General features: G+C 38.6%; 1 protein-coding gene across 2 annotated transcripts in view; it reads right to left on the reverse strand.

Moving 5' to 3' along the window:
• Window positions 1–15,241, reverse strand: part of LOC148844768 (uncharacterized) — a 37,875-nt gene extending 22,634 nt beyond the window's left edge. For both annotated transcript variants that reach the window (XM_088954069.1, XM_088954068.1), the window contains exons 1-5: window positions 14,974–15,241; window positions 5,646–5,707; window positions 2,314–2,450; window positions 2,082–2,140; window positions 1,892–1,915 (exon numbers count right to left, since the gene is read on the reverse strand). In XM_088954069.1, the coding sequence (XP_088810195.1) occupies window positions 1,892–1,915; window positions 2,082–2,140; window positions 2,314–2,450; window positions 5,646–5,707; window positions 14,974–14,976 (285 nt within the window). In that variant the 5' untranslated portion in view covers window positions 14,977–15,241. The remainder of the gene's footprint in view (window positions 1–1,891; window positions 1,916–2,081; window positions 2,141–2,313; window positions 2,451–5,645; window positions 5,708–14,973) is intronic.
• Window positions 15,242–15,644: the final 403 nt, after the last annotated feature.

A 15,644-nucleotide genomic window follows, 5' to 3' on the forward strand; every position in this document is an offset into this window, starting at 1 on the left:
TTCTTCCAGCCACTTATTGGGGGAGGCCAAACCTCAACAGATCTTTGTCTTGTAGTTGAGGATGCAGCAATGATACCCCAAGCTCTGAAGAAATCTTCAATCTTGAAATCTGAAAACAGCTTCAAACTTTTTGCCCAATGTGCTACTCTCAATGTTATTAAAATTCCAACCAAAGGCTTCCTTGCTTCTTTTCTTCTCTTCAAATATTCTTGCACTTCTTTCCTCCCATACAGTCCAAATTAGTGCTGCTCTAGTGCATCTCCACAAGGTCCTACCCCTCTTTTTTGTACAGCTAATGCTAGTAGGGCTAAACAAACCCTCCAACCTATCAAGAAAATACCAACTACATCCAAAGAGAGAAGTAAACCAATCCCAAAGAGAGCTAACAAAAGGGCAAGAGATAAGATGAAACGCAGTCTCACCATTCAATTTACAAAAAACACACCAGTTGGGGGACAAACACCAATTTGGCCTCTTCCTTTGAAGTAGATCAAAGGTATTAATGCTTCCATGAAACACTTCCCAACAGAAAGCACTGATTTTAGGGGGAATGAGAGAAAACCATCCTTGACTGGAAAGGAGAGGAAGAAGAGGTGGCAACCAAAGAATGATAGGACTTACAAGAGTCAAGAGAACTCCCCATCAGAGTTAGGCCCCCATACTCTAGAATCTGAGCCACCTTCACTCAAGAAGACCAATGTTTTAAAAGCGCAAGGCACAAAAAAAAAGCGGAGGGGTCAATTTGTGCCTAAGGCACAAGGCACAAGGTGCAAAGCGAGGCGTGCACCTTTTTAAGCAAGGCACATAAATAAAAAAAAATGCTAAAAAATCAAAAAATGACAAAAAAAATCAAAAATTTTATTAAACATAACATTAATAAAAATATAAACTTAATTTTTAAAATAAATGTTTTAAAAAACCTATTATCTAAAATTAAAATACATAAACATAACATGTAAAGCATATTCAAATGAGAATTTAAAAATAAAACCAAACATATAAAACCCACAATCTCTTTTTTTCTCAATTACATTATTTCAAGTAGCTATGTGACATATTAAATTCATGATTCTACAAGCTGCCTTTGTGCCATGCCCCTCGAGGCAAGCCCAAACAAATCCATGTTAGGGTCTTAAATTCTTAGCTTTCACACAAAAAATAATGATTTTATAGTTTTAATTGCTTTTTAAGAAGATATTTTATTAGGATGAATGAATGAACAACATTACCAAATAGGGGTTCTCAAAGCTTCAGTGAGCGACTAGTAGAAGTAATTGGAACGGTGGAACTAGAAAAAGCTAGGGGTAGACCAAAAGGACATGGGTAGAAGTAGTAAGAAATTATTTAAGCACTAATAATTTAACAGTAGATATGGCTTTAAATAGAACAGATTGTCAAAGTAGGATTCATGTAGCCAACACCATATGGTTGGGATAAGGCATAGATGATGATGACGGTAATGATGGTTGGAGCCTAATTCAGCCTATTTGACAAAATTGTAATCTGGACAATGATTCAGTCTTCAAAACATTGATCAGAACAAGACTCACTTTTTATGGGAAAAAGATAGTAAGATCAGCATCCAAAAGGTTTGCAAGAAGTAGCATTTTAGCTGACAATAAACTAATCAAAATACTATCCAAAATAAACAAATTGTAATCTGGACAATGATTCAGTCTTCAAAACATTGATCAGAACAAGGCTCTCACTTTTTATGGGGGCAAGGTAGTGAGTAAGATCAGCATCCAAAAGGTTTGCAAGAAGTAGCATTTTAGCTGACAATAATCTAATCAAAATACTATCCGAAATAAACAAATTTTCTTGCTACAGATATGCCAACCATCCATGGTTTTAGGAGGAAAAAATATTTATTCAAAGAATATGCACATACCATAACAATGTCCTGAGGATCAACCTACAGAAACAAAACCAAATAAACATATCAATTGCACTCCAATAGAATCACTGTGTCTATATACATATTGGAAAAGGAAAAAAAAGTATGTAACTATTTCATAAAATATATTTATTTGAACATTCCAAAAACCAAGATCAATTAACCAAAATTTGAGCGAAGTTACCTGTAGGTCATTGCAAAGAAGAGAGATGCCATCTGCCAGAATCATATCAACATAAGGATCTGCACAAAAGTGCCATCTTTTAGAATGGGACTGTGTTTCTAGATTGTGTTATGTTGCTACGTTTGTGTCCATTATCTCCAGTGTCACACAACTTCACCACTGATAAAGCACCAATTAGAAATAGAATGAAAAACACTGCAAGTTTAAACGCAATGAAAACGTTTTTACTTGCCTTTATATCTATTGTATAGCTCCTCAAGATGTCTAGAATCAGGAACAGCTTTAACTTGAGGCTGGCTGTAGAATATATCAAAGGCCCCTTCAAGGTGCCAATCACTGGCTTTCAATGCCTGAAGTGCTACTTTCTCACTGCAAAGATATGTATAAAATCATTAAGCAAGAATGTCTTTTCACAAAGCCCAGATGAAAAGACTATGTCGCAAGCAACAGAATGATGCATATAAAGCAATAAACAGTCTCAAATCATAGTACTAATATCAAAAAGACTGTCAAATAATATCCAAAGTTCCAAACTAATTAAAAGTTTCTTTTAAAAGTAGAAAAGAACATCTAAAAGAAGGCAACTCTAAGATGAACCCATAGTGAATACCAAGGTTCAAAATATCAATACACCCCAATATGCCCCAATACAAGATGCACTGTATCGAAATTTTGAACCTTCGTGAATACAACAATGCTGTAAGACTCGGACTGGACTAGGCGGTTGGCCAGCAGACATGAGAACCGAAGGGCAATCCACCCTTTGAAACCCATTTTTTAGCTTTTCCAAAAAAGAACTGTATAGCCCACCCTTTGAAACCCACTTTTTAGCTTTTACAAAAAAGAACTGTCTATCCCACTATCCTGGGCAAACCATTGAAAATTTAAGGGTTTTAATGACCCAACCGATACAAAAACATGATTTACAAGACTTTAGAAAAGTGGCCATTAAACCACAGAAAATAATATGTTATACTATATTTATATATATGACATCATAGGTCACACTAGGTCAACCCAGTGGTTGAACTACTTGACCTGTGGCCAGTGGCCTTTCTGGTTTGATAAACAGTCCGAGTCTCACAATATTGGAAAACAAGACTTGGTTACATGTCTACAAATGTGTGTGTGTGTGTGTGTGAAAGAGAGAGAGAGAGAGAGAACAGCAGAGAGGCAAATTTTAAAGTCAAAAAAATGTAAGAGAAACCAAGAAAAACAGGTGGGAAGGTCTAGGGATTTCCAGAGCTAAAGGCAAAATAAGCCAGGGAAAGGGGGGTCCATTTGGGCTTGTGATAGCCCTGACCAGATTTCTGAAGGCCAGACCTAGTAATCACCAACCTTCCAAAGGCCAGCTCATCTTCTCTCTGTCCCTGCAGAACCCACAGGAACAAAGATCAAAAAGGTTGGCCCTAGTGCAACTAGCCTTTAGAAGGCTGCCTAGAGTCCGGGGGTGGAATATATGGCAGGAAACAACCCCCCATGCATAGGTTTGACTATTTCCTGCTAAAAGAAACAAGGTGCAGAGAAGATGTGGGATTTCAATATTTTTTACCAAAAAAAATTCTACCACAGGCACACAAAACAAGAAACATCTTTTCCCCTATCCAAGGATTTCATCCACATCTTTTTAGGATTCTATGTGTAAGGAGATATTTAGATCACCCCATTCACCTAGCCATCGTAAATTACTTCTGGACCACAATCAAATCTAGTTCTAATAAATTTACCTTACCTTTTTCAAAAAAAAAAAGGAAATATTTTTTCAGCTTAAAGGTCATATGGTACAATGGTACTCTTACAAATTGGTACATAATCACTAACTAGTCAACCACAAAAAGATAAGTCCAAGACAGGATTCATGTAGCCAACCAATGTAGTTGGGACAAAGTTTAGATGAAGATCAAGGCTCAAAATTTTGATACAACATGCCTCATCAGGCATATCGTATCATATCTTTTGCTCAACAAAACGCTTATTTTTAGGTATTTTCAGAAACTGCTTTTTAATAGTTAAATAACATAAAAACAATCCCCCCACTATGAAAATATGAGAAGAAAAACTTTTTTTAAAAAAAACAAGGTTTTTGGTCAGCCAATACACATGTTCATGTGTATCGGGTGTATCATATTTAAAACCTTGATAAAGACAATGAAATACGTTTTGGCTTAAAGATCAAATGGTGCCTAATCACCAACTAGTCAACCACAGAAAGATATGTTCTAAATTTAAGATATTGATTCAATCTTAAATATCAGTTAATATATACATGAGATATGCAATAAAAGGAGGGCATAATATATATAGTTTACGATACAACCTTTACTTTGTAGACATAAGAAGGAAACCTAAATAGGCTGAGAGAGAAAGTGATAGCCTTTGAATTCAAAGGAAAAGTGCAACCACAATCATTTGATGTGGTCCTTTTGTTTGTGTCAACTCCAGTCCATACCAGCACCCATCAATTGAGAAAAAATCCAAAGGTACTCATCCTCCATAATTCTTTTATTTTATGCCTTCTTTCTATTTTATATAACATCATCCAACCGTGTCCATGATGAATGCTTAAAGCAATTAGAATGTATAGCAAAAATAAGGCACAAATATCAGATTCCGGATCTCCTGCCCACAAGAAATCTACCCACAACACACTACCTCCGTGCATTTGGAACATCTCGCCATGCATAATACTATGTAGGAGGATGAGATATTCCCCATGTGTGGCTGTGATATTATGTGGGCAGGAGATCTGGACTCCAAATATCACCACTGGTCAATTAGAAGAAAATCCAAAGGAAGTCATCCTCCATAATTCTTTTATTTTATACGTCATTTCTATTTAATATACCATCATCCAGCCATGTGCCATCATAAATGCTTAAAGCAATTAGCATGTATAACACAATACGACATAAATATCATCATCATCTAAGCTTTGTCCCAACTACAAGGGGTCAGCTAGATGAATCCAGTTCTGTCATTCCACACTGTTCAGTGCCATATCTATTGTTAAATCATGAGCCCTCAACTGATCGTGGCTCAGTTAGTAAGTAACATGGCTAGTTGAGCAGAGACTTGGGATCAAATCCCCTTACCACTGGGGTCAAGGGGTTATGTGGGCAGGAGATGTTCTAAATGAATATTTGGTTGTTTTTGGCAACTATAATAAGGGTATCAGCTAACTAGTTAGGGATGCAAGTTGGCAGGGCTGAGGGCCCTCAACTGGCTACTTGGTAAACTAGTCAAAGGCTAGAAACTAGGATGCTGATAACACAGTAGGGAATTGAGTTCTCTGGGGTTAGTGGATTTAGCAACTATGGTGGTTGTTGATTGGGCTATCTAGGATCTTTAGTTAGAGTATGACTGTATTGATATCCGTGCATGTTTATATATGCATGTATGCCTACATGCAAGGAGTACCAAAAAGAGGAGAAAAAATGAAACAAGTACCAGGTGACCACATACCAGGAAAAAAAAAAAGGTTCTGTAGATATACAATCCAAGTAGAAGGAAAAAAAAAAAAAAAAAAAGAGAAATTAAAAACCAAATCCAAGATAGAACACTTGCCTTGCTCCAGTTATTGCCATGAATTGCTGAACTTTGTCCCGATGCCCTCTGCCCAATTTATGCTGTTAAAGCAAATAGGTGCAACTTAGTGCATTAATAATTAGTAATAATTTTATTGCAAACAAACATGAAGTGACAAGATTGATCATCCGTATTAATTGAACAATAACAATTCACAAATTACAATCCACAAGATCCTTATGAAGATTTTTGGCCAGTGCAATTATTTTCTTTCAAGACCAAATCTTAATGTTGATTTTGGAGTGAGAATTAGTAATGGCAGGAGCAGTTTAAGCATAAGTAACATGTTTTGGGGCTCAATCATACCAAAGTAGGTTTTTTAGGGATGCATGGTCTATGGAAGGGTTGATTGGATCAACCTAATGCATCTTCTGCACTCAACTTGGGATATATGTGACTTTTGTATTTGTACTTTCTCTAATCTTAACTACCAATCCAGGAAAGAGAAAAAAACTAAGTAGGCGCAGCATAAATCCTAGAAACCTGCATCTACTGATTTCATTTCTTCTTTTTCTAACCAAATTGTAGATGCTTTGGTATAACCATTCACGATTCCCAAGAAGTATTTTTTAAGAAAAGGCTACCATTGCACAAAAAAAGGATGTATATAAGGGGATGTACAACAGACCAAGCAAGAGCAAAAACCATAAAACAAACCCCTAGGATTGACAAAGGCATTGAGGGGTCACTATGCAGAAAATAAATAAAATAAAATTTAAAAAAAAAGTCCCCACCCCTGATTTGGCCTAATCATCAGCCATGCAATTCAGCTCTCTAGGAATCAATCTAAAGTGACAGAAAATAGACTCCACAAACTCATTAAAATTGTAGTTGAGGGACTTGAGTCTCCACGGACCCTTCTTCAAGTTTTCCATCCAGCCGATTAAGCTAATTAAGGCAGCACAACAAGAAGTTGTGAAGAATAGAATTAAACACCAAATATTTAAACCCCCCAAAACATGACTGGAACTCCTTTACAGAGCATATCTTCCAATAGGTAGAAAAACCTGTAGGTGAAGCCTTTGCTTGCCTTTTGGTGACTAGAATTACACTACTGAGTGCAAAAAGACACCGGCGACTGTGACCATGCTAGTGACCACCGGCGACTGCAAACACCGAAGCCAAACCCGGCGACTGTTAACACCGGTGTTGAACCATGCACCGTTTAATAGCAATAGGATCTAAAACTTTCAAATTCGAATCAACAATCCATAAACTCAATGGTAGTCTGGCTTTGACCGAGAGAGGTGGAGGGGCTTGGTCGAAAATCTCTTTGTTAGTAGAAGAGACGAAATGGTTCGAAGATTTCCTTCGAGAGGCAATCAAAGATAAAAAAATCTATGGTAAAAGATCGTAAGCATGCACGTAGAGGGAAGGTGCTTCTTCAACTAAACGAATACAGATGGGGTAGGTTTATCCGTTTAAGTTGCTAGGAGCTCACTCAGAAACTCAAAACCATTTGCATCCCTGAAGAAGCAAGAAAATCAGGGTGGAAGTCATTCGTTGAAGTGCTAAACCTATTTCTCCAACATCCTGGTCTCCAAACTTCTAAAGCCCCCATAAAAGGAGACTTTCCATCCTTAGCATCAACGAGCAAAGTCGTTAAGGCCGGCAGTTCAGCCCACATACCCATAGCCAATCAACCAAGACCCTTCGGCAAATGGAAAAATGCCTTTGTATGCTCCAAAACAGATGACCTAACTTGGAATGAGGTTGAGCTAGGAATTACAGCGAACCTTCATTCCCCAGAACTCCTGCATCTCCACCCCTTCTCTAGTAACAGAGAAGTGGGTTTTGCTTCTTCCGAAGATTTGGTTTCCACTTGGATGAGGTTGGAGAAAATTCTCGTTTATGGCAGGTGGGTGAAGATTGATCAATGGTGGCCGACATTCAACTCCGTCCCCTCTAGATTAAAGTTTGATGGCCGGATTCTTGTTCATGGCCTCCCGTTCCACTTGTGGTCGGATGACGTCGTCTCCTTGATTGGAAGCTTATGTGGAGTGCTGGAAGAGATTGACCCCAAAACCAAAGACTAGTCGAAACTGAGGTGTGCTCGCTTGAAGGTGAAAGACAAGGGAGTTCATTCCATACCCCGATCAATACCAATCCTTGACAGAAACGTGTGGTTTTTCGCCAAACCGAAGCATGGTTTCAAATGTCGCCAAATGTCGCTCATGTCGCCCGACATATGTTGATGTCGAGGCTCACCGACATGAAAATGGATGGTAATATAAAAATTACATTATGTTGGTCGACATTTCCTATATTTCGGAAATGTCGACCAAATCAGTCCAAATAACCAAGAAAAATATTGTTTTTCCTATTATGTCGACAAGATGTTGACTAATGTTGACAGGATGTCGACTAATGTACATTAAAAATATAATATATTAGTATATTATATTAATATAATACAGTATATTAATATAGATTATTCCATTAATATTTCTATTTAATATTTCAAATAAAATATTTATAAAAAGAATTAACAAAATATAAAAACAAATGAATAAATTAATTACTTTATAATATAAAACATATAATATTCTTCAAGTAATAAAATATTAACTAGTTAGTATTTTTTAAAATATTTATTAAAATCAGAAAATGTTTATTAAATTTTATAATAAACCATATTCTACATTTAATATAAAAAATAGAATAAATTTTATACTAAATCATAATTTATTATAAATTTAGTATTAAAAATCATAATAAATTCATTAAGTTTTATAAGAAATCAGAATTTATCATAATCTTAATACTACAAAAAGGAGAATCAGTTTATTAAATTAATAATAAAACATAATGTATTATAACTTTAATATTTAAAAAAATCAGAATAAATGTATTTCTATTTACTAGTGTGAAATAAATATATTAGAATTTATAATAAATCAGAACTAAAAATAAGAAAAGAAAATATCAGATAACCTTGTAAAAACATCAAAATGCATAATAAATCAGTAAATCGTCATTTACTAATTAGTTATTGATCTTAGTTTCTTAGCTTTATATAATGGTTGGGAATAAGATAATAGTCTAGAAATATGTATTAATGCTTCTTTTATCATTTTACAAAATATCTTTGCATATTTCCACATATTTCATAATATTTCCACAATGTCTCTAATTCTTACAATATTTCCCCTAGGCATTTCCAACATATGTCCTATATTTTGGTAAGCAACATTTCCATCGACATCAACATTTTAAACCTTGGATCAAAGTAGAGGAAAAAGCAGAGGCTTCTTCTCCAACTACCAGGTCAACCCAGAACTTTGACTCGCGAACTCGGGGTAATCTTGTTGTCGTAGTTGAGCCTGTGGCCGGCACAAGAAGCTTACGTGATAGTAACGGCAAGAAGGTGGTGGCCTATGCATAGACGTACAAAGCAAGGAAGAAACATAATATTTCCCTGCTAGGTAAATATAAAGGAGGAAGAGAGGTTTTTTTTCCAAGAACTCGAAATGGAAAAATTTTCAAATTTTAAAGGAAGCTGAGACCCTTGCCACAAAGCCCGCTACAGAGCCATCTCTTTTGGACCCAGGCACTGCGAAGCCCCACCAGATACCCGAACCCGACCCAGTCAAGAAACCCATCAAGCAATCGGGTTGTCCCTCACCTCCGGACCAGGGAGATTGTCTTTCGACACCAACCTTCAGCGAAATAAACATTCCTACAACTCCCCCAAGTCCATTAACCACAGTAAGGAAATTCACCGACCCCCAACAGATCCAAAGCCCTCTTTTCAGAAAGAGAAGCGTGGGGAAGTGTAGAATTATTGGAGGACGTCTGCTTGGTAGATCCAGATTACGGGACTCTCTCCACAAACAACAGCTTTGAGGCTAGACGGGGAAGAAACTTACCTCAAAACCAGTTTGCAAATCTCTCTAACTCCATTCCCTTGTCAAACCCGGAATTATCTTCTTGTTGTTATCATTATCACAACTCACCTTCTTACTGTCACCCCTGTTGTGTTCCAGGTTCAGGTGGCAAGCTATCCCAACCAACGGCTCTCTCAAACAAAGGTGATCATGCATAGGTTTCCGGTCCAACATCTTTGTCCAAGGTTCTGGTCAGCCAATCTAGGAGGGAATAGGATGCTGATGAAGTCAATTAGATGGCCAAAAATCTAAGCCTCCAGCAATGTGAAGCTAGCAAGGCCTCCGACAAAGAATGGATCAACAAAAGAGATAAGGGAGCTGACCAGGAATTGTCAGAATCACAGAAAAAGCTGAAAAAGGGATTAAGTAGGAAATTAAAGAGGCTACAATAGGGGATAAAAAAGTTGGAATTTGCAGAAGGGAGTAGAAGAATGGGTAAGGGTAAGACCAACAGAGTTTCAAGATGAAAATCCTAAGCTGAAATGAATGAGGGCTGGGTGGTGAAACAAAAGAAGTTTAGTAAAAGATACCCTTAGAGGAGAGAATCCTGACATCATTTTGTTACAAGAAACAAAAAAAGAAGTGGTGGACAGGAAGTTAATCAGAGCAACATGGGGTTCAAGAGGCAGAAAATGGGCTGCCCTTCCAGCCATAGGCACATCAGGAGGGATCCTTGTCATGTGGAGAGAAGACATGGTTACAGGAGTTGAAGTGGACAGAGGCGAATTCTCCCTTTCAATTCTTTTCACAAACAAGGCAGATGATTTCACCTGGATTTTAACAGCAGATTATGGCCCTAATGATCCATCAAATAGGAAAAGGTTTTGGGAAGAGTTGGATTCCTTGCATGAAGATGATGAGCTTCCCTGGGTTGTGGGAGGAGACTTCAACGTCACGAGATTCAGTCAGGAACACTCAAAGGGGAAGAGGGTCAACAGAAGCATGAGAGAGTTCTCCAACTTTATTTCCAGACATAGGCTGCATGACCTCCCTTTAAGGAATGATATCTTTACCTGGTCGAACATGCAGGAGAATGCCTTAAGTTGTAGGCTGAACATATTCCTAATTACTTCAGAATGGGAAGCCCATTACCCCCTGACCTGTCAGGAGATCTGCCCCCGATGTACATCTAACCACTGGCCTATCACCTTAAGTACAGACTTGGAGATTAGAGGGAAAACCCCTTTCAGGCTGGAAAAATTCTGGACGGAACACAAAGACTTATGCAAAAAGGTTGCTTTATGGTGGGAGGAATGTAAGTCAGAAGGGTGGCCAGGGTACAGATTTTTGGAAAAATTAAAATTTGTAAAAAGAAAACTAAAAGAATGAGCCAAAGAGGAGTTTAAAGCACTCAAGGAAGAGAAATCAACACTCTTATCTGAATTGGAGGATTTAAATCACAAGGAGCAGATTGGCCAGCTAGAGGAGAATGAAAGAAGGAGAAGATTTGAGCTCAGAAAAGAATGGGAAAAGGTAATAAGAAGAGAAGAAGTTTATTGGGGACAAAGATCTAGGGTCAGATGGTTAAAGGAGAGGGACAATAACTCCATGTTCTTCCATATTTATGCATCTGGTAGGCAGAAAAGAAATATTATTTCAAAATTAAAAGTCGAGCATCGAGAAGTGGAAAACCCTGAGGAAATTTCTGAAGCTTTCTTACACTTCTTCAAAGATCTTTATGCAAAGAAAGAAAACAAAAAGCTCTCTTTAAACTCTTGGGAAGCACTCAAATTGTTTGAGGAACAAATTGAGGCTAGAAAGAGAGTTTCAAGAACAAGAAGTAAAGGATGCAGTTTTTAGCATGGAGGGAGATAGAGCCCCTGCCCTGATGGCTTCCCAATTCTATTCTACCAGACATGTTGAAGTATCATTAATTCAGATTTATTACAGGTATTTAATGATTTCTATCATTCAGCCATTGTAAACAAAGGAAACAATTCCAATTTCATATGCCAGATTCCCAAGAGAAAGGGTACTTTAGAACCAAATGAGTATAGACCTATCAATCTGATTGGGAGTGTCTACAAAATTTTATCAAAGGTTCTAGCTGAAAGATTGAAGAAAGTTTTAGGTGAAATCATATCCCCGAATCAATTTGCTTTCATTAAAGGGCATCGAATAATCGACAGCACTCTAATAGCAAATGAATGCGTTGAAGAGAGGAAGCTGAATAGCAAACCAGGTGTGATTGTGAAACTCGATTTGGAAAAAGCGTATGATAAAGTAGATTGGGAGAACCTCATGGAAACTATGAGACTAATGGGTTTTGGAAACAAGTGGATTCAATGGGTTGAGGGATGCATAAGTTCCACTTGATTCTCAGTTCTAATAAATGGGCAGCCAAAAGGATACTTTAATGCCAGCAGAGGCCTAAGACAAGGATGCCCCCTCTCCCCATTGCTTTTTACTCTAGTCAAAGAAATTTTCAGCCAACTGGTGAATAAGGCAATCTCTCTTGGACTATTGAGAGGATTTGAAGTCGGACGGGAAGCCACCCAAATATCTCATCTCCAGTCTCTTGATGACACTATCCTTCTTCTAGAAGCTAATGAAGTTTATGTGTCAAATCTGAAAAAAGGTCATCACCTGTTTTGAATGGATGTCGGGACTGCAAGTAAACTTCTCAAAGAGCAGTTATTGCTGGCATAAATCTAGCAGAGGCTCAATCCTTGAATAGCTTCATAGAGATCTTGGGATGCAAAGCAAAGAATCTCCCCTTCTCCTATCTAGGGACACCTCTTGGAGGGAACTCAAAAAATCAAAGATTTTGGGATCCAATTCTAGAAAAATGTGAGAAGAAACTAGCCACATGGAAAATGAACTACTTGTCAAACGGGGGGAGGCTCACTCTAGTTAGAGCATCCTTGGCAAACCTCCCCACCTACTACCTTTCCATCTTCCACATGCCCAACAAGATAGCCATTCAGTTAGAAAAGCTTCAGAGAAACTTTATTTGGGAAGGAGGGGGGGAAAGGGGCTCACACCTTGTGAAGTGGTCTCAGGTTAGCAAACCAAAGGAGAATGGAGGTTTGGGAGTAGGTCATTTGAAAGAAAGAAACACGGCTCTTCTTAGTAAATGGTTGTGATGATTTCCTCTAGAGCCAACTGCACTATGGACTGCTGTAATCACTAGCAAATACGGGAAGCACGCCAACGGTTGGGATAGCAAGCTTCACTTGAATCAAATCAAAGACACCCATCCTTGGAAAGGTATAATCTCGACTTACAATTTTTTCATATCCTTTATCAGATACAAAGTGGGAAAGGATGACAGAATTAAGTTTTGGACTGACCTGTGGTGGTGTAATTCTACTTTAGCTAACTCCTTCCCTCGCCTATTCAGCCTTACCTTAAACCAAGAAGCTTCCATATCCCAGGTTTTACCCCCCTCCCCTCCTTACTTCAACTGGAATCTAACCCTTAGGAGACCTCTAAGGGACCCAGAAATTAGTGAAATCTCTAGCTTCTTGCACACCCTGAAAGAGGTCTACCTCTCACAAAATTCCCGACCTTCGTGTTTGGAACCTTCACCCATCAAGTAAGTTTTCAACAAAATCTTGCTTCAAAGCTTTAGTTAGGGAAGAACAAACTAATGATCAGTACCCCTACAAGAGAATCTGGTGTGCTCATATCCTAGGGTATGTTTTTTTGTGTGGAAAGCCAGCTTAAAGAAAAATCAACACTTTTGACCTCCTTCAGAAAAAGAACCATGGCAGGTATTATTTATCTCCACATGGCTGTTGCTTCTGCTTTAAAGCTGGGGAATCCACCAACCATATTCTGCTCCACTGTGAGGAAACTAGAAAATGCCGGAACTTCTTCCTATCTTTGTTTGAATACAGTTGGGTTTTCCCTGAAAATGTGGTTGATTGCTTAAGGCAATGGTCAAGAAGAGGATTAAGCAAAAGAGGGAAAATCTTATGGCAATCTGCTGCTCATGCTATTTTTTGGAGCATTTGGGAAGAGAAAAACAACAGGGTCTTTAACAACAGAACAAAAAACCGAGGTGCTGATGTCTCTAATATGTTACAGATGCTTCCTATGGACTTCCAGCTCATCTCATTTCAGAGGTGTCCCTTTTGGTGACCTCCAAAGAAACACTGTAAATTTCCTCCACTCTAAACAAATACCGTTCAACACTACCCGTAACTTCAGATCTGATGTGGAGGGTGAGACGACCTTGTAATTTGATGGGAGTGCTTTTGGAAACCCAGGTACAGTGGGTATTGGAGATGTAATTCGAAATAGAAATGGTATCAGTTGGGCTTTTAGTGGGCCGATTGGAATTGCCTCATCAACAAAGGCAGAAGTCTTGGCAGCTCTAACTAGCATCAGGATTGCAAAAGACATGGGTTTACGAAGTCTTACCATTAAAGGTGATTCAGCCAACACCATTAACTAGCTTTCTAGTCCTGCCAGTGGGCCTTGGGCCTTAGCTCACTACCTAGCTGAAGTGAGAGACATTCTTGCCTCTTTAGTGGCCAGGTGGTCTGGATTCCAAGGGAGCTAAACTCTGAAGCCGATAGTCTAGCTAAATCTGGTGCTCACAGGGATTTTCTCTTTAGTGATAGCTCTATGCCTTCGTAATTTTCTGAGAGTTTTATCTGTCGTGTACATCGCCTCATGTACCTCTCCTTTTGAATAAAATTAACTTTTTCTCAAAAAAAAAAAAAACATTGACTGCCTTTGTACTCCTTGTTTAGCTAAACTAACCGCCAAACTGTTGGCCAATCTTCTAACCCAATTAACCTGAATAAACATGTCCCTGGAGAGCCATTTGAAGCTCCTAAGGTCATCCCTTAGGTGCCAGGAAACTCCTTCCCCCTTCTTTAACCAGTCCACAACTGTTTGTTGGGCCAAGAGGACACAGACTATCTATTTGTTCGGTTGTGTGTTGCTCAATCAGCACTATCGCCTTCTTCGACATCTTGGCAATGGGTTGGTCAACTCCAGAGATATTAAGGGAGAAGCTGGCACGCTGGAGAGAATGGTAACATCTTCTGGAAGTCCTTTCTTTTTTCCATTTGCTGTTGCAGTTTGAGCGCTATATAGAAATCTTCTAAGTTGTTGGGCTATATGCCCAGACACAATGTTAACTCCTTGTGAAGCTGATATATTCTTAGGAAATCTAAAAGCATTAGAAGGAAGCTGGGATGAAATTTGAGTCAGTACATTTTATAATCAAAATGAATTGTTTCAATAGAAATTGCTTGAGAAACATGCGTTGCCATCTATTCCTATGAAACTTGTATAGTCGTATTAGCAGTGATACTCTACACACCCCAGCAAAATCCAGTACATCATCAGGTTAATAACAGAACTCAGTAAATTGAAAAGCGACAATTGGTAAACAGGATCGGGAAATGGAAACAGTATTCTGGAATGGAAATTTAGAGCTGAAATCAATTGTAGATACTGACCATTTTGAGTTCGTGGCAGAAACCCTAAAAATCGGAAGGATGAGTTTTAGCTGAATTTGGTGGAGAGAGATGCTAGGGCTTTCGAATTTTCTGCCTCGCTGTCGTGCACTCCCTCCCTCTCTCTCTCTCCCCTGCCTCGCTGTCGTGCACTCCCTCCCTCTCTCTCTCCCCTGCCTCGCCCTCCCTCCTTTTCCTGGCTTTCCCTTCGCTATGACAACTGACAACCCACATGGAGGCGTCGACTCGACGCCTTGACGACTTACGACTTGCAAGTTGCAACTCCTCTCTACAACTTGGGGGTGATCATGGGCCGGGCCGGGCTTTCCACCTGTGGGGCTATAGTCTGGGCCCAGGCCCTGGCCTGATTCTGGGCCTTTCTTTTTTATGTAAAAAATATTTATATATACTATCAATTGAGATTATTAGTTTGAGATTTCATGGAAGAATCTAGTGTTAATTCTAAAGCCAGGGTGCAAAGGGTCAATTACATGAATCCTGTTATACTATTCCACTATGTTAAGGGTGCAAGTCATGTGGGTTGAGCTGGGTTTAAGATCAGCCTAGACACAACCTTAAGAATTGGGCCTAAGGCCTAAGTCCGAAGTTGAGCTTAAATCGCCCAATTCAAACTCAGCCCACACAGAAATTTGATGCATTTAGGTTGGCCTTGG

Source organism: Nelumbo lutea, chromosome 7 (genome assembly GCF_056320005.1).
Source record: "Nelumbo lutea isolate HS-2025 chromosome 7, American lotus-T2T, whole genome shotgun sequence".
NCBI classification, from domain to species: domain Eukaryota; kingdom Viridiplantae; phylum Streptophyta; class Magnoliopsida; order Proteales; family Nelumbonaceae; genus Nelumbo; species Nelumbo lutea.